Raw genomic sequence first — 20,239 nt, forward strand, 5'->3', positions numbered from 1 at the left:
ACAGTCTAGTTCACTGGGGGTTCAGTCTTAGCAGGACCCAGGGCTTCCCCTTCCACTGGTGCTCTTACTAGGATATTCATTGCTACCTATGAGGTCAGAGTCCAGGGTCAGTCCATGTATAGTCTTTAGGTAGTGGCTTAGTCCCTGGAAGCTCTGGTTGCTTGGCATTGTTGTACATATGGGGTCTCGAGCCCCTTCAAGCTCTTCCAGTTCTTTCTCTGATTCCTTCAACGGGGGTCCTATTGTCAGTTCAGTGGTTTGCTGCTGGCATTCGCCTCTGTATTTGCTGTATTCTGACTGTGTCTCTCAGGAGCGATCTACATCCGACTCCTGTCAGTCTGCACTTCTTTGCTTCATCCATCTTGTCTAATTGGGTTAAAAATAATACTATGAATATGTCAATGCTTAAGAAACTGTTTTCCAAAATCAAGCATTATATCTCAAGGTATTAAATTACCCTTTAAATGTTTTTAATCCATGTATTATTTTAGCTTAGGTACTTACAACAAATCTTTATTTTAACATTATGATTATTATTACAAAAACAATTTTTGTCTCCCCCCAGCCCCCAGAGCTGAGGACCCAACCCATGTCCTTGTGCTTGCTAGGCAAGTGCTCTACCACTGAGCTAAATTCCCAACCCCAAAAACAATTTTTTAAAAGATCTATTCATTTTATTTATAGGAGTACACTGTAGCTGTCTTCAGACATACCCGAGAAGCACATTAGATGCCATTACAGATGGTTGAGAGCCACCATGTGGTTGCTGGGAATTGAACTTAGGACCTCTGGAAGAGCAACCAGTGCTCTTAACCACTGATCATCTCTCTAGTCCTAGAAAACAATTTGAATGAGATAACTTTAAATGACTGCTCAGTTACCTGTATCTAAAACACAAAAAGCATTTGGTATTTTAGATAAGTTATAAACATAGGTAAAGTAAATTAATAGATTTTGTTTTCTTAACAAATTTTCAATTATTTTTTAAAGATTTTTAAATAAAGTTATTATAGCAAGTACCTTGAAATCATTTTATTATACAAAACCATTTACTTTTTATATTAATGTTAATAAGGAATGAAAGGAGAACAAGGAATGTAGAGTAGTATGAAGTTTGGCTTTTATGCCCATCATAATTTTCAATGAAAATGAATGAAGAATGTAAAATATAACACTGTAGTGTAACACATTATAGTAATCTGTAAACTCTAAGATGTCTGTGAAAGCCTCCAAGTAGGTTTTCAAAATAGGTAGGTTTTTCTTACTCTCTCTTTAAGAATATTGAAAACTCCACTTGCTAATTTTTTAAAGGAGGCAGTACTTATTGTAAAAAATCCTGAAAATGTTTTGTTCATATATACAGTAACATAAGTAATTCTTTTAATCTTTAGAACAAAGATTTAGTATCTCAAGGGAGAGCAATTTCTACTAGGAAAAGGTTACCTAGGAGTAGGAGTGAATGTATCTTAAAGTTACTTTATACCCTTAAGTAATAGAGACCGTGATGTAGAACCAGAATTCAGATAAGGATCAAGGGGATAACATTTTGACCAGTGTTGTATGATTATCTATATCTTGTCCTTAAAGCAGATTTAAATATTTTAATTTAAAAACTCATGTTAATTATCCCAAAGCAAGATTTAGGAAGATTACAAATCTCAATTTCTTTATACCTAAGTGGTTATATTGATTACATATACTTTTGTACAATTGTTTCTTATTTTTGTTTTGTTTTGTTTTCTTTTTTTTTTCTTTATCAACTTGAGTATTTCTTATGTACATTTCAATTGTTATTCCCTTTCCCGATTTCCGGGCCAACAACCCCCTAACCCCTCCCCCTCCCCTTCTATATGGGTGTTCCCCTCCACATCCTCCCCCCAACAATCGCATTCACTGGGGTTTCAGTCTTGGCAGGACCAAGGGCTTCCCCTTCCACTGGTACTCTTACTAGGCTATTCATTTCTACCTATGAGGTTGGAGCCCAGGGTCAGTCCTTCTATAGTCTTTGGGTAGTGGCTTAGTCCCTGGAAGCTCTAGTTGCTTGGCATTGTTGTTCATATGGGGTCTCGAGCCCCTTTAAGCTCTTCCAGTCCTTTCTCTGATTCCTTCAACGGGGGTCCCGTTCTCAGTACAGTGGTTTGCTGCTGGCATTCGCCTATGTATTTGCTGAATTCTGGCTGTGTCTCTCAGGAGAGAATTACATCCAGTTCCTGTCAGCCTGCACTTCTTTGCTTCACACATCTTATCTAATTGGGTGGCTGTATATGTATGGGCCACATGTGGGGCAGGCTCTGAATGGGTGTTACTTCTGCATCTGTTTTAAACGTTGCCTCCCTATTCCCTGCCAAGGGTATTCTTGTTCCCCTTTTGAAGAAGGAATAAAGCATTCGCATTTTGGTCATCCTTCTTGAGTTTCATGTGTTCTGTGCATCTAGGGCAATTCAAGCATTTGGGCTAATAGCCACTTATCAATGAGTGCATACCATGTGAGTTTTTCTGTGATTGGGTTACCTCATACAGGATGATATTTTCCAGTTCCATCCATTTGCCTATGAATTTCATAAAGTCATTATTTTTGATGACTGAGTAATATTCCATTGTGTAGATGTACCACATTTTCTGTATCCATTCCTCTGTTGAAGGGCATCCGGGTTCTTTCCAGCTTCTGGCTATTACAAAGAAGGCTGATATGAACATATTGGAACACGTGTCTTTTTTACATGTTGGGGCATCTTTTGGGTATATGCCCAAGAGAGGTATAGCTGGGTCCTCAGGTAGTTCAATGTCCAATTTTCTGAGGAACCTCCAGACTGATTTCCAGAATGATTGTACCAGTCTGCAATCCCACCAACAATGGAGGAGTGTTCCTCTTTCTCCACATCCTCGCCAGCATATGCTGTCAAATAAGTTTTTGATCTTAGCCATTCTCACTGGTGTGAGGCGAAATCTCAGGGTTGTTTTGATTTGCATTTCCCTTATGACTAAAGATGTTGAACATTTCTTTAGGTGTTTCTCAAACATTTGGCATTCCTCAGCTGTGAATTATTTGTTTAGCTCTGCATCCCATTTTTAATAGGGTTATTTTTCTCCTTGCTGTCTAACTTCTTGAGTTCTTTGTATATTTTGGATATAAGCCCTCTATCAGTTGTAGGATTGGTAAAGATCTTTTCCCAATCTGTTGGTTGCCGTTTTGTCCTAACCACAGTGTCCTTTGCCTTACAGAAGCTTTGCAGTTTTATGAGATCCCATTTGTTGATTCTTGATCTTAGAGCATAAGCCATTGGTGTTTTGTTGAGGAAATTTTCTCCAGTGCCCATGTGTTCGAGATTCTTCCCCAATCTTTCTTCTATTAGTTTGAGTGTATCTAGTTTGATGTGGAGGTCCTTGATCCACTTGGACTTAAGCTTTGTACAGGGTGATAAGCATGAATAGATCCGCATTCTTCTACATGTTGACCTCCAGTGGAACCAGCACTATTTACTGAAAATGCTATCTTTTTTCCATTGGATAGTTTTGGCTCCTTTGTCAAAAATCAAGTGACCATAGGTGTGTGGGTTCATTTCTGGGTCTTCAATTCTATTCCATTGGTCTATCTGTCTGTCTCTGTACCAATACCATGCAGTTTTTATCACTATTGCTCTGTAATACTGCTTGAGTTCAGGGATAGTGATTCCCTCTGAAGTCCTTTTATTGTTGAGGATAGTTTTAGCTTTCCTGGGTTTTTTGTTATTCCAGATGAATTTACAATTTTTTCTGTATAACTCTTTGAAGAATTGGATTGGTATTTTGATGGGGATTGCATTGAATCTGTAGATTGCTTTTGGTAAAATGGCCATTTTTACTATATTAATCCTGCCAATCCATGAGCATGGGAGATCTTTCCATCTTCTGAGGTCTTCTTCAATTTCTTTCTTCAGAGGCTTGACGTTCTTATTGTACATGTCTTTTACTTGCTTGGTTAAAGTCACATCGAGGTATTTTATATTATTTGGGTCTATTATGAAGGGTGTCGTTTCCCTAATTTCTTTCTCGGCTTGTTTCTCTTTTGTGTAGAGGAAGGCTATTGATTTATTTGAGTTAATTTTATACCCAGCCACTTTGCTGAAGTTGTTTGTCAGCTTTAGTAGTTCTCTGTTGGATCTTTTGGGATCACTTAGTATACTATGATATCATCTGCAAATAGTGATATTTTGACTTCTTCTTTTCCAATCTGTATCCCCTTGATCTCCTTTTGTTGTCTGATTGCTCTGGCTAGAACTTCAAGAACTATACTGAAAAGTAGGGGAGAGTCAGGAGCCTTGTCTAGTCCCTGATTTTAGTGGGATTGCTTCAAGTTTCTCTCCATTTAGTTTAATGTTAGCGACTGGTTTGCTGTATATGGCTTTTACTATGTTTAGGTATGGGCCATGAATTCCTATTCTTTCCAGGACTTTTATCATGAAGGGGTGTTGAATTTTGTCAAATGCTTTCTCAGCATCTAAAGAAATGATCATGTCGTTTTGTTCTTTCAGTTTGTTTATATAGTGGATTACGTTGATGGTTTTCCGTATATTAAACCATCCTTGCATGCCGGGATGAAGCCTACTTGATCATGGTGGATGATTGTTTTGATGTGCTCTTGGATTCAGTTTGCCAGAATTTTATTGAGTATCTTTACGTTGATATTCATAAGAAAAATTGGTCTAAAGTTCTCTTTCTTTGTTGGATCTTTGTGTGATTTAGGTATAAGAGTAACTGTGCCTTCACAGAAGGAATTTGGTAGTGCTCCATCTGTTTGAATTTTGTTGAATAGTTTGGATAGTATTGGTATGAGGTCTTCTATAAAGGTCTGATAGAATTCTGCACTAAACCTGTCTGGACCTGGACTTCCTTTTTAAAATTTTTTTAGTTTTCATAATGGGTATGACTTTGAATTTTGTGGTTATATTATTCCTCTGGGAGAGAGTACATGATACAAGCTTTTCTGGTTACAGATTAAGAAACACGGTATTTTGGGAGAAAGGTTTTGTCTTCGTGTTTTTAAAAAGGGTGATTAGGCTCCGGACACTTTCCAGAGTCATGCAGATCAGATTTGATAGAGGGAGACCGCCTGAAGAATTAAATTCAATAAAATCAAACAAAAAGATACCTCGATTCTAAACTTTTGTCTTGAGAATTATATTTTCCAGAATGTACATGCTTGGATTCCTCATCTCAAGGACTAACAGCTGGGTCCAGTCAAGACAGGAACATCAGGCTACCTACATTTTCTCCATTCTCCCTACCCCCTAACCCCCAAGGATGTCTCAACACCCATGTACAGATTGAAGAAGTTATGGAAGAGTCATCGCCCCAATTCCCTGGACTTTTTGGGGGCTGAAAGTGTTAATTCTAAGGTTGTTTTTATGACGAATTTAGAAATGGTTGTAATTTAACAGGGTGGGATTAGCTAAATTGAGTTGTACAGCTATAATCTCATTTGGTAACTAAGTTAAAATCATATCTTTACTTTGGTATAGAATTTATTTGTTAAAAAATTTAAAAGTACAAGGTTTAGAGCCAGTCCTTCTATTGATGCCATTACAAACTTCTGAGTCGATTACACATGTAAGTTCAGGGCCAAATAGCAAATTCATGGCTCTAAGTTTGTTAGAATACTTTCAAGATAATATTTAAGATATAAAGACAACGGTGTAAAGTTATTTATCTTTGGTTGAGACATATCTACTCCTGACAGTTTCCCTGTAGCGGGTTTAATGAAGACATTAATCATCTCTACCTCCAGGTGAGGCTTTGTGGCTAGGCAGCCACTGGGCAGAAACTGCCCATTTCGCCTACAGATCTATACTGTCCAAAAAGGCACATTTTATGCAGAGTACTTGACCGATAATCTCTACCGAGCCAGAATTATCAGCCCTTCGAGGTTTCTGCATTTCAAGAGTCTGTCAGTTGATTTTGGGCCAGAAGGCTGAAAACTTGCACTCACATGTTGCTACCAGAGGACTGTGCTAGTGGAGATTTTTCTCTACAACTCTCAGTTCTGGAAGTCATGTTAGGCTCCTATGTTTATAGATAATTGGTCATTCTCAGATTTCTGATGGGGTTGAAAACTGATTATCATCTCATAGCCTATCAGGTTGTCTTAACTGTGAAAATACATATTTTATTAGATTGTTATCAGATAGTATACAAGTTAGCCAGGATATAACATAGAATTTAAGCCTTTTTTAAGCTGGAATGGATAACTAAATGTTCTGTTTAACTGATAAAGTGTTAGACTGGGTGTTAGTTATATTTTATACTTTTAATTACAAAATGATAATAGTTGTCCTAAGATTATATTTGAGAGAAACTTTTTTTTAATTAGACAAAATGGGTGAAATGTAGGATGTCATACAGGTGAAGGCAGGTACAAGATAGAATGAGGCCTGTAATTGGATGAGAAGGAAGGATGGGTGGGAGAAATGTTTGAGAGAGAGGAGGAGATGGGAGCAAGAAGGAAGAAGCAGTAGAGAGAACATGGAGACTGATGTTATGATTCCTCTCTGTACATTTACAGGTTTTTATGAATATTCTTAAAGGATGGATGTGTACAGGGCTTTGTATGTCTAGGTGGGCAATTATATATTATCAATTGGATCAGAGGTTATTGTGTTCTGTGTTCTTTCATGTTGCAATTTAAGTTCAAGAGAGTATGTGGTGGCTGGGGATGCTAGGTTGCCACGGAATTGGGATGTGTGTTTCTGGCATGGTGGCAACCTGCCTTGGGAACTAGATAGGTAGACAGATTGTTGCCAGGCTCATAGAGAAGCCATAGGCAGTATGATATGGGATGGAGCAAAGCAGGTGAGAGGCTTTGCTGACTGAAATGAAGATATCTACCAGATATCTTGGGGCACTATGGTGCTGGACAGCATCATTTTTAATAATTTTACAGCAACAGTTTTTATTGTGTCCCAGACTAATTTCTAGCAGTTATTCTGAGGCCAGAACTTGTGCCAAGTCATATCTGGTAACATTTCCACAAAATAGTTAAATTAACAGTGGAAAGCAGACTACGATTAAATGTAGGCATACTGAGAAACAGAGGGGAATAAAGAGATCTAGTAAATCCCTCAAGGCCATCTTTGGAGTTATGAAGTGAGATAAAAATTTAAATGGGAGATTTATATAAAATGCTAAGTAGGCTTAAAAGTTTTAAAACCTAGTTTTAATAAGGGTTCTCAAACACTTCGACTCCTCTTCTAGTCCAAAATCCAGAAGCAGGGGAGAAAAAGATGGTAAATAAGACTAAGGGATATGGACCTGTTTAGAAATAGATATTTGGGGTGATTCCAATCATTTGTCTGGATACCAGCACTCCAGTTCAGTAGTGTCAGGATACCAAACAATCAGCAGTAGTTGCTTGATGCAACAGAAAAAGCTAGGCCTCCAACAAATTGGCAGGAGTCACTGGGAGCTACCTTAATGAGGTGCAGTGCCAGGAGAAGTTCTCTGCTGTTCCTCTCTCAACAAAGTGACGATCAGCAAAGACTCAAGACCAAAAAATCATTGCAAGGGTAGCTCTGCAAGTGTCCAGTCACTGTCCAGTGAGTCCTATTTATACCCTTTCCAAACATCACATCCTCCCACAGGTCTTGCCTCAGCAAAACACCATTTGATTCTGCGTCAGAAAATACCACATGACTCTTCCTCAACAAAACATGTGAGTCTGTACCACATGACACAACCAGAAACTTCCACTTCAACTGAGTATATGCACATCTGTGAATTCCTGGTAAAGGTATAGTTACATATACCATTGACTCAACATTATCTGGGTTTTAGTCTCATTATCTAAGGTGGTTTGAGAAGTTGCTAGATTTGTTTGAAATATCTTGCAAGGAGACATATTCCCCCTCCAATTGATGTCCTTCCTTTCCCCAAAATGAGATTCCTGGGAAAATCCCATTAACCTTATGGATATATCTCATTCTTTGATATATCCATTTAGAATCTTTATACCTGCTGGACTAGCTCACAAGGAACAGGGGGTTTTTATGAAAATATTTTCCAGAAAAGCCATGTGCTACTATGTTTGATCCAGTAGCAGACTATGGATGAGTCTAGGAAATGTCTATATTTTTGTTAGTGACACTCAAACATTTAGTGTGTTTTATGCTAGAAAAACTGAAGTCTAGGAATACAGAACCCATGTTTACCAGGATCCATCAGACAAATGACAGACAGGGAAACTTACAAAAGTTAAAATGGGTCTCAGCATAAATACCCAGGGATATTGGGGTGGGACCCAAACTAGCTTCATTTGGTTATCTTTTACAGCCTGAGGGGTTCCCCTAAGCTTTAGGGACCTCCACTCGGGAGGACTTTGAATTTAAGGCTGAAAGGGCTTTTAGGACTAGTTTGTATAATAAGGACATTTAAGCATGGGACTTTAAAGGGGAAACTGTTCAAGGAGACGGCTAAGACACATGACTTAAAGAAGCACTAAGGACAGAGAAGGATGATTAGGGAGATATTTTAGAATTTATATTCAGTTTTTATTTGAGTATCTCATTTACCTCATATATTTTAAGGCTTTTTAACATAACTACCAATTATATCAGTTAATTTTGTTGACCAATGTTTTACATTTTAATTAAAACAGATTACCTGTTTGTGATTTTTTTCTAAAACCTCTCTCTGTGTAGGAATTTTAAGTGCTCAAGATAAACCACTTTGGAGTATCTTTAGATCTTCCTTTTTTTCCCCAAAAAACTTGTAGGTTAGAAATTATCTCACATAAAGTCAGCTAGAGTACCTAGTGTGTGTGTGTGTGTGTGTGTGTGTGTGTGTGTGTGTGTGTGTGTGTGAGAGAGAGAGAGAGAGAGAGAGAGGGGAGGGGGAGGGAGAGGGAGGGAGGGAGAGAAAGAGAGAGACAGAGACAGAGACAGAGACAGGTAGACAGAGAGAGAGACAAGACAGACAGACAGACCAACCGACCGACCAACCATGGAAGTAGTGTCAGCTCTGTCACCTAACAACAGTGTCCTGAAAATGCACTAGTTCTGAAAGTGTGTGGGCTGCAGGTTTTACATCTAGAGTTTGGTAAGCACTGTTCTCTGTATGTGGTGGAAGTTGTGTAACAAATGGAAAGCGCTTGAAATTATGACTGCCACATAGAAGATTTTTATATAAAACTTTCCTCCTCTGCAATCTAATGCCTGCAATTTTTAAACAGTATTTTTCTGTCCTTATTCCAGAAATAGGTGAAGACCCATTTGACATCTCTCCTTTAAAGTTTCTCAGTTTGATGATGAAAAACAGATACACCTTTCTGTCTCTGTAATGTAAAGTATATGGTCACTTCAGAACCTACACAGGTTCCCTGACTTACCTCCTGGTAGAACTATTGTTCTTCCCTCTTTGAGTGTATATTTAATAAACATTTATCTGCCCTTATACACATTCGTGAAAGCTAGAACATGGCTTAATGTCTTAATTAATCCCCAGCTTATTTCTTTTTTTTTTTCTTTTTTTCAGAGCTGGGGACCGAACCCAGGGCCTTGCGCTTGCTAGACAAGTGCTCTACCGCTGAGCTAAATCCCCAACCCCAGCTTATTTCTTGAGATAGGGTTTCTCACTAAGTTTGGAACTCGCTGATTTTTTTAAGTGGACTAGCCAGCAAGCCAAAGACCTACTCTCTAAGCAGCATGAGGCTTCAAGAGCCCAGCACAGCACCTGCTTTTTAAAATAAGAGCTTATGGATTGAACTCACATACTCAAGCTTGGGCCAAGAGAACTTTATCAACTAAGCCATCTCCATGCCCTTGCTCCCTTAGCTTCTGTACATGCCCTCTACATGCAGCATGTATCTCCCTGAGACCTAGCAGAAGCAAGATAGATATTTCCTGGCAACACACCACAAAGAACTTTTTGAAAACTACATCAAGGCTTTATGATTGGTCGCTCATCATAGAACGAAAGAATGTCCTCCATCCAAAGTATGAGCAGTCCTAATAGTCCCAATTCAGGTGCTGTGAGATGCAACCCAAGAACTGAGACTCGAACTGTCGAACTGTCAGTTTACCTAAAGTGAAGTGATAGGCATCTCTGTCATTACCTTTGGTTCCAAATGGTGACAATAGAGGCTTCTGTGTATCACTCAACAAAATGAAATGAATTGCCACACATTAATATTTTTATCAACCTGACCCAACCCCTGACACAACCTGGCAATCTTCCCTGACTTATTTTCATATGAAATGATTCTAAATATCTTTATTTTTTTTGTTTATAAGGAATTTGTATAATTTTATTTCATAAGTTATTATCTACTAAGTTTTTCTTTGGAAGAAAAATTCTAGTGCAACTAGACTGGAACAGCTTTTTCCCTTCCCTCCCTTCCATTTTCTTTCATTGAAAATAGATTCTTCTCTCATACAATACATTCCAACTACAGTTTTCCCTTTCTCCACTTCTCCAAGCTATCTGCCCAGTCCCCTCTCCCCTAGATCTATTTTCCCTCCCCTTTGTCTTCAGAAAAAACAGACCTCCAAGAGCTGACAGCCAAACAGGACAAAACAAAATACAAAAATATAAGGTAAAACCCCTCCTGTCAAAGCTGTACAAAGTAACCCAATAGACAGAAAAGAGTCCCAAGAGTTGGCAAGAGAGTCAGAGATGTACCTGCTCCCACTGTTAGTGTGGGGTAAATGTACCATGCCACCAGACAGAACTTGTAAGGTTGACTGAGGCCAAAGCCTGTGAAATTCAGAATTGGGTACAGTAGGTGTGGGACCAGCCAAACTCTACCTGCTCTGTAACACATAACCATGATGCCTCAGTGAAAGTACCAGGACAGTCACTCATGGTCCAGGGAAAACACCTTAAGTCCTTTCCCATGCTAATAGAGCATCACTAACATCTCAAACTGAGACAATGGGAAACATCTATCCCTGGATCCCACCCTACTCTTCAATGTTTATAACGTCCCTATCCACATGGAATAAAATGCACAAATAATTTCACTGAGAATCATCTGCAAGTTTTACTGAGTTGCAGCACTTTGTGAAAGAGCTTTCTCTTCTAAAGCATTCATCACTGGACCTTAGACCAACCTGGCAGACTGAGCTCATTCCCCTGTTGTACCTGCTGTCCTGTTACTGCAGTCGCCAGTCCATTGCCACTGCTGTCCACCCCACCCACCATCCTTGCATTGACATTGGCACTGCCACAGTAGAGGGTAAGACCTGGGACCCCAGCTACCTACCTTGTGCAGGCTTCCCTTCTGATAGCTCTAACACTTTGGCCATTTCCTGCTGGACCAGAGACTCATGACATCCCTGATTCCACCAAGGACAAGTTCAGAGTCCCACAAAATCATCAAGTTAACATCTAAAATAACAATATACAGAGGACCTAGTACAGGCCCCATGCTTGCCACTTCCTTTTCTGTGAGCTCATGTGAGATTACTTGATTCAGTGGGCCATGTGCTCCCAGAATCCTCCATCCCCTCTGTCTCCTACCATTGTTCCTCCCTTAGTCCTTGGGGTTCTTCAATTTCAGAAGGAAGGAGACCTCCAATTTAGCCTCTCTCTCTGCATATGTCTGGCAGTGTGTCTCTACACCTACTCACATATGCTGCCAGAGAAAGCCAATCCGATGATGACTGGACATGCCAGTGGTGAGAAGCTACTCTATAAGGTCACAGAAAGATAAACTTAGAGATTAACCTAGCCATAAAACCCTTGACCTACAATTTGTCCTGCCTACAAAGTGGCCAACCAGTATGTGGTTTAACCTGAGGCCTGTATAATGAGTCCATGCCCTTCACTGAGTGGGTGGCCAGGAACCAGAGACTGGGTGACCCAGAGATACAGGGATGAAACAAACATGACTGGGAAAAAAGTTCTATGAAACAATTCCTAATGAAATTCAGCTATACTTTGATTTCATGTAAGACCTATGGTCTCTTGCCAACAGTCTCAAATCTCAGATACTCCCTAGGGAGAAGTGCAATTTGCTTTACTGTCCTCAACTATCCAAGTGCTCCCAAGGTGAATGGAAGCCAAAGAAATATGTGTGTAGGAGTTCCCAGGTTCCTATTATAAGCTAGAAACCTAGCCTCTGCTGAGCTGAGACAGCATTTCACACATTTCACTGTTCTAGAAGGCCTTGTGAGGAAGTGAACATGATTCACTGTGTTACCATGTCTCTCGCCATTCTTTCTGTTTTTCCGTCTCATTCCCTCATTTGCACTTGGGATCATGTTGACTCCTGTTAGGAAGTATTATACACATACACCTTCTGTTCAGTTGAAACCATCCCTATCAATCCCAGATCTTCCTGCCAAGGATCATTTCACAAACAGCTACAAATGACTACACAAAGGAGTAACTTCAACCTGCCATTTTTCATGGCCTCCCAGAGATATGGCGCTGAGATTTTGTAAGATGACCTTCCTTCTCTGTTTACCTTTAGGTCCAGAATATGGGTTTTCAAACGTTCTGTTTAACTCGGATTTTGCATGCTGCTATTGGGGTTTATTAGCTTATTCCTATCAGAGACCACCAGCAATCCTTTGTCATCTGACATGAGACTGTTGCTCCTGGGGCCGTGATACCCCTTAGAATTTGTGAGGGCATATGTGTGTGTCTCTTGTGTGTCTAGGTGCTTGCTGAGGGCAGAAGAGATCACACAGGAGGCAGTGTTAACTACTAAGACACATTAAGCTACTAAAAATGAAATGAGAGTCACAGTGTGCCTCAGCATAAGAGGAATGAAGTAATTTATCTGTAAAGCACATGTCTAACCTCAACTCTTTTTCCTTATGTGGAAACTTCACTAAACATAGGATCATTTAGATTTGTAAGCCTCTTCTGTCCACTGAGAAGTGATTTTGATAATTTCTTTCTTATAATAATAGGGATACATGTGTGTTGTTATCTCTCTCACACTGACTTTTCAGAAAGTATTATTTGTGTACACTTTAACCTGGTTCTTTACTATCCATGTTTTCCTCTATTTTTTACCTGAAAATTCTACAGAAATTGCTATATTTCGGGTCAGGAACAAAAAGAAAAAAATAAGACCTTCCCTGAAGATAATTAGCAATGCATACAGAAAAAATAATTTTTGTTGAACAAAACATCACCCATTTATTATTTCTTAAGGAAGTAGAGACCTTATTGTACTCTCTGCAATAATGAGAGTTTCTTAGAGTCTAGCACTGCATATGTCATACCTCCTGCTCTTTTACTACATATTTCCAGTAAAAAGGGTGACAATTCCTCTAGAGCAGGTATTAAGATTGAGCTTGGGTAAGCATGAACCTTTAAAAAGGTAACTTCTTCTCTGTGATTTAATTTTTCATACATACCTTAATGTCATAAGCAAAAGCAAGGATACATCTTGACATCATTGAAAAGACAAGGACTTAATGAAAACATTTATTGAAAACTTAATATGCTTAGAATATCTTTCATATTTCCTAGCATTTTCTTAATCTAATTCATATTATCTTACTGAATGTCATCAAATACTTAGAACATTTCCTATTATATAAACTCTATTTCAAATCAATCCAAACATTTTGAGCACTCAACTTGGTAAACAGCAGTGAAGGCTCGGTCTACAAAACTTATCTGTATACATTAGACTTTCAAGTTAGCATTTTTCTCAAAGAATTCCAAAAGTTACCAACAATTTACTTGTATATAACATGCAAAATGATGAACAGACCCTCTTCAGTCACATAGTGGAGGCTACCCCTTATCTCACTAGTGAGTAGGATTGCTTAACTTGGACTTAGAATGTCCCTTGACTTTGCCTTTAGTGCCAGCCTTGGCTGCAGCTTCAGCTTGGGCTTTCTCTTCCTCTTCAATCAAAGTCTGTTCATAATGAGATGAATAAACACCAGGCATGGTTTCACTGACCTTTGCTAAGAAGTCCATCACTTTTACGAGGCTGGTTTCAGCATAGGCTCTTGGGCCCCACAGGAACTCATAGGATGGAGGATCACTGTTAGGAACCTGAGAGTATTGTAGGTATTGTTCTCGAACTAAATCTTCAGTGATGAGCTTCCTGATATCTCCAAAGATGAGGTGTGAGATCCCATCATAGACTCCTAACATATTCAGGAAGTGCCAGACCTCCTTCTCTGGGGCACAGTAGTTGTTTAAGTAGATCACACTTAGGAGGGGGATCAGAATGCCCCTAGTAGGAAGACCCAGCTCACTGCTCCCACTTCCATCATCCTGGAATTCTAGCTTACTGACAAGCTCATAGGCTTGGCCATGGGGCTGGATTTCTTTCAACTCAAGGCCAAACACCACATCCAATCGATAGGAGGCTTTCTTGAGGATCTCAGGGAAGTGATCTTTGAACCGTCTGTTGATAACTTTGAGCATTTCTCCCTTCCTCATGGGCTGCTTCACTTTGTACTTGCATAGCATGTACTCCATCAACATTCCTGTCTTCCTGGTCATCAGATCCATCTGTGTGCTTCCAGTGGCAAGTGGGGCCCTGGAAAAACTCCTATTTTCATCCCCTCGGCTCTGGTCAGACTTTCTGCAGGCCATGCCTTTGCTGCCAGTGTTGCTTGGTGCTAAGCTTTGAGACGGCTGTGGGAAGCCAGCAGTAGAGGTGCTTGCAACAGCATCTCCTGAAGCTTGATCAAGGCAGGCAGCTGACTCTCCTTTCTTCAAGGCATTTGCTTGAGCATCTTTGAGGCCCTGGGCCTCTTCCTGGACTTGGCGACGTTTTTCACGAGCACGAGCCTTACTCTTTTGTCCTCTGGGCATGATGGCTGTAGTCAGGGACAACAGGCAAGAATCTGGGTAGACAGCAGGCAACTGAGATACCTGAATCAGGAAAATAATGTACTATGAGTATTTTGAGTATGCTGAGAACATTCTGGCTTTCAGCAGTTCTTATCCCCCTCTTTCTCCCAGATTATGATGGCAACAGTGTTCTAAGAACTCACTGTATTCTGGTCACCTTCCAAACACTGCTGTTGTAAATGATCTCAAAAGTACAACAGTGGCACTGATATTTTGACAGAAGCCAACACCTGTGTAACTGGCCTTAAGAATCTGTCTGTAGTAAAAAATTCATACTTGGTATATAAGTCTATTCAACTACCCGTGGCTGGTGAGGGCAAGGACCTTAGAGGAGAATCTACTATAGACACAGTCTTTTTTTTTTTTTTTTTTGGTTCTTTTTTTTCGGAGCTGGGGACTGAACCCAGGGCCTTGCGCTTCCTAGGCAAGCGCTCTACCACTGAGCTAAATCCCCAACCCCTATAGACACAGTCTTAACCCAGTATAATACCTAATTTTATGCTAAATCTGCATCCATATACCTGCAGATAAGCGTAGTTCTTATTCCTCCATCAAAGAAATGTCTTTTTGAAGCAGACAGACACTATTACAAATTGCCACAATTTCTAAAATTACAGAAGAAAATTGACCAATTTCAATTGTGGCAATTGATAAATCTACAATACAACCCCTACTCAGGGTATACACTGTAGAAGACAGCAAAAAAAAAAAGATTATAAGAGTCAGAGTACCAATATTTTGAGTACTGAGATTATGTCTTCTATATATGAAGGCTTCTATATATGAAGACTATACATGAAGATTATGTCATATATATGAAGAACCTGTATCCATGCAATTACCATGGCAGCTTAAACAAGACTTGAAAGGTGACACACCACCAATTTACATGCTAACATGGATGGGGAAAACCTCACAAAACCCTACCTCAGGGGAAGCACTAGAGACAATGGCCATTAAGAGGGAGAATCAGCCTTCTGCAGGTATGATACTTTAATTGGTTTTCTGATACCAAGATGTCAGTCCTAAAATTACATACGTAGAAGCAACACTAATGGGATTCAACAGGCTATACTTGTTTTATAATAAATATAAATTTGTATTTATATAATAAATATGTGTATTTTTACTTATAACAATATTATTATATTGTTACACATATAAGAGTATATAAAATATACGTATGTATATATATTGTTATACATGTAACAGTAATAATTAAAGAAAATAGACCATGAATTTGAGAGGGAGTAGGGGAGACATAAGAGGAGTAGGAGGGAGAAGGGGGAAATGATATAAATACAATGCATATAAATGAAATAAAAAGAATCGAAAGTAAAAACAACCACAGCACTGAGGAGGCCAAGACAAGCAGATCGTTGTATGTTCAAGGACATAGTGGTTTACATTGAGAGTTCCAGGGCAGCCAGACCTACATACAAAAAAAATTGTAACAAAAAAATAGAAAAAGACAGAAGAAACAGGAATCACTGGCATATAGACTCCCAATCTCAGTGCTGGGGTGGTAGAGATGAGCAGCTCCATGGGACCTACAAGTCAGGCTCACCTCCTTAAAGCTCTAACTCAGATAATCACCTGTCTGGCCTCTGCTTTCCACAAGCATGCACACTGGCAGAAAACAAATACACACAAATACACAAAGATGTGAGGGAGATGCTGAAAGTCCCAACAGTAATCTTTTGTCTAATGGGTTGAAAAGGCCCTGGGAACAGTGACTAGCTTGTCAGGCCTACACGTCCCGGTCCTACTACAGGGCCTGGGCTTTAAGTGACCTCATTATTTCTGGAAGTGATCCCACATGTTCATCTATCGTCACAGAAATTAGCAACTGCAGACCAAGGGTATGGTGGGCCTGTACTGGGCTTAGGCTGTCCCTTCTCAGAGAGCACTCTCAGAGGAGCAGACATGGCTCTCACATCACCAGCTCCTCATTCACGAGCACTTTAAATGTCCATGCTATGAGCTAGGTTTCAGTTTGCATTCAATCAGGACATTAGCATCCCACTCAAACATTCGTTGTCTGCATTCATTTACTAAGTTGTGGGAACTGTTGTCAAGTAGCACACATGGAACCTTGTACATTAATCACAAGCTCCTCCACTCCCCTAACCCACTGCTCTATTTCCTCACTTCCTTTCCCTCCTCCTGGTCAATTTCCCACTATCCTCTGATTTCTAACAGTACATGACAGGTTTAGAGAGAGGCTTTAACTCTTTCTTGTGTTTGCTTATATTAAATAATCTGTGATTTTACAACCCTGGGAATTCAACCCAAGCCTTCAGAAATGCTAAGGAACCTCTAAGTTTCTAGTCTCTGCACACTTTATTTTTACTGATATTAATATTACTGATAATAATATTAATATTATTACTACCTACTACTACTGCTACTACAATAATAATTATTGTAGTTGTAGATACTGCAATGGGCACATGTTTATTTCATTTTAAAGCAGGCATCCATATACTGAAGCATCCCCTCCCTACTTGTGTGCATACTGTACTGATCTTTTATTTTAAAGAGGGGACCCAGGGGCTGGAGAGATGGCTCAGCGGTTAAGAGCAGTGACTGCTCTTCCAGAGGTCCTGAGTTCAAATCCCAGCAACCACATGGTGGCTCACAACCATCTGTAATGGGATCTGGTGTGTCTGAAGAAAGCTACAGTGTACTCGTATACATAAAATAAATAAATCTTAAAAAAAAATAAATAAAGAGGGGACCCAAACCTTGCAATATTCTGAGGCAGGGACTGCCCACTCATACACACTGTGTTGGTCCTTTTTTTTTTTTTTTTTTTTTTTTAAAGAGGACTCCCAAACCTCTCAATATTCTGTGGCAAGGACCACCCCCTACACATATTTACACATATTGTATTGGTCCTTTTAAAAAAAATAAGGACACAAAAACCTAATGATATTCTGTGGCAGGCTCCGCCCATTTACACTTACTGCACTTTCTTTTTTAAAAATAGTGTACCCAAACCTGGAGATATTCTGTCTAGTCACACATACTATGCTGGCCCGTTTTCTTTTTTTTCTTTTTTTTTTTTTTACCAAGATGGCGGCAGCCAAATCTCATGTGTGCTGTTTTTTTTTTTTTAATATAGGGCATTCAAACCTCGCCATAGTCTGTGGAAAAGACTGCCCACTCACACATATTGTATTGGTCCTTTTAAAAAAAAAATTAGGACACCCAAACCTTGCGATATTCCGTGGCAGGCACTGTATTTTCTTGAGGGAGAGGGTACCCAAACCTCGCGGTATTCTGAGGCAGAAATTGCCCAGTCACGCGTACTGTGTTGGTCCTTTTTTAAACTTTTATTTATTTATTTTTTTGGTAAGAGGGCACTCAAACCTCGCGAGATTCTGAGGCAAGGACCGCCCACTCAAGTAACTCTGCTGTTCCCTTTAAGAAAGCATCCAAACCTCGCGAGATTCTGTGGAAGCGCCTCTCCCAACCTATGCGCAGACTGCCAGGTTCCTTTTCCCCCACTAAAATAGCACACAAATCTCGCGAGACTAAACCTACTGATCTCCAGAGACAGAGACAGCACTCTTCACCTTCACTCCCCACCTCCTTTTAAGAGGGCATCCAAATCTCGCGAGATTCTAAGGCACAGACTGGACTGCCCACTCACACACACTGCGTTGATCCCTTTTAAAGACTGAATCCAAACCTCGCGAGATTCTGAGGAAGTACTCCCCACCCCAACTCTACGCATACTGGGGTGTCCCTTTCCTTCATCCTCCAAAAAGATCACCCAAACCTCATGAGGCTCAAACTTTCAATATTCTGAGGCAGCGACACCACCCTTCATCCCTCCCTCCTCTGAACATACTGTTCTAGTCCTTTTCTAAAGACAGATGGCACCCAAATCTTGCCATATTCTGAGGCAATACCGCCCCCCAACAAACACACGGGTGCGTACTTTGGGATCCTCCTTTCCCTCTAAAATGTCACCCAAACCTCGAGACCAAACCTCGCGATATCTGAGGCAGTGGCACCACCGTTCACCCCCTCCCTGCCCCATGGGCATACTGTGCTGGTCCCTTTGTAAGGTGGTACCCAAACCTCACGCTATTCTGAGGCAGGGAAAGGACCCTACCATCACCCACGCATACTGTACTTGCTTCTTTATTTAGGGTGGCATCTAAACCTCAAGATATTCCAAGGTAGCCCTCCCCAAGCCCCATCAGTATGCATACTGGTTTTTTCTTTTTAAAGACGGCAAAATCTCGCGAGATTTTGAGGCAGCGTCTCTAGCTCTGTCTCTTGTCATATGCTGGGAACAGCTAACAGCTGACCAACAGAGGCCTTTTTTGGTTGTTGTTTGCTAGAACATACTTTTATTGAATTTCTGTTTCTCTAACTCTGCTTCCTTAGGAATGAAGTTGGATCCCTGACTTTCCTCAGGCATGCTAGGCGGTTCAGTGTGGATACACATTTAGATGCTCCCTCCTTCAAAGCCTGCTTTAGACTTGTGTTAAGACTCTGCCTTCTGTTAAGTTAGGCCTACTTTCTTCCGGCTTTACAGTACATTCTTATTATCTACTCAGGGTTCTTACCTTGGACTGCAGACCTCTCTTAGAAGTATTCTGCGGCCGATCTACGGGTACAGAGTGGTCGTCTGTGCCGAGGTTACTAATGCAGACTCCTATTTCCACAGGAAGAAATAAACTACATCCGGGGGAGGGCAGGCTCTTAAGATTGACAGCAGGGCCAGGATGGGCCGTCTCTGCTGTGGGCCCAAGACAGTGAAAAGTCCTAAATGGCTCACTGTACACACGTAAATCTTCAGAGCCTACACAATTGCGACACTGTCCTCAGTCCACTGCACACAGAACTCCCTGCCTCTGAAGACTGACAGTAGCACATACCCTACCTATCCTGTCGTGGTAGAGGTCTCTTACACCCCACCATCTCCACATTTTTGTATACCACACCCCTACATGCCCCCCCCCCAGGCACACGGACGCACTCCCTAGACACCTTGGGATTTAACCCTCAACTTTCACACAGTTTTCTGCCCTTCTAGATTCTGCAGGGCAAAATGAGGGTAATAAGGTCTTGATGGGGTAGGTCTCAGGTTGAGCCAGTTACTAGTTATATCTTTCCTCAATTGCTGCTCCATCTTTATCCCCGCACATTTTGAAGGCAGTGTAAATTTTTGGGTGCAGGTTTTGTGGGTGGGTTGATGTCTCCCTCCCACCACTGGAAGTCCTTCCTAAATACAGGAGGTGACCACTCCAGGTTCCATATTCTCACTGCCAGGAGTCTCAACTAGGGTCACCCCAATATCCTCGGAAGAGCCTCCCATATCCCAGATCTCCAGCTTATCCCAGAAATACCCCCTCCCTGCTGATTTCATTTCTCTTTTCCAGCCTTACCCTCTGCCCCTGCTCTCCATATATCTGAT

The 20,239-nt window shown here is 40.5% G+C and overlaps 1 protein-coding gene across 1 annotated transcript; it reads right to left on the reverse strand.

Annotated features, from left to right (window-relative positions):
- Nucleotides 1–13,401: 13,401 nt before the first annotated feature.
- On the reverse strand, nt 13,402–19,476 carry Mageb1 (MAGE family member B1). Its single transcript, NM_001408847.1, has 2 exons — nt 19,389–19,476; nt 13,402–14,823 (listed from the first exon to the last, which is right to left on the reverse strand). Exon 2 carries the CDS (start codon nt 14,761–14,763, stop codon nt 13,741–13,743), a length of 1,023 nt encoding a protein of 340 aa, NP_001395776.1. The 5' UTR covers nt 14,764–14,823; nt 19,389–19,476; the 3' UTR covers nt 13,402–13,740.
- Nucleotides 19,477–20,239: the final 763 nt, after the last annotated feature.

The sequence above is a fragment of the Rattus norvegicus genome, chromosome X (genome assembly GCF_021556685.1).
Source record: "Rattus norvegicus strain SHRSP/BbbUtx chromosome X, alternate assembly SHRSP_T2T, whole genome shotgun sequence".
NCBI lineage: Eukaryota > Metazoa > Chordata > Mammalia > Rodentia > Muridae > Rattus > Rattus norvegicus.

What these genes read in the sequence shown, in the direction of transcription:
- Mageb1 (NM_001408847.1), bottom strand. Translation starts at nt 14,763, where the DNA reads ATGCCCAGAGGACAAAAGAGTAAGGCTCGTGCTCGTGAAAAACGTCGC.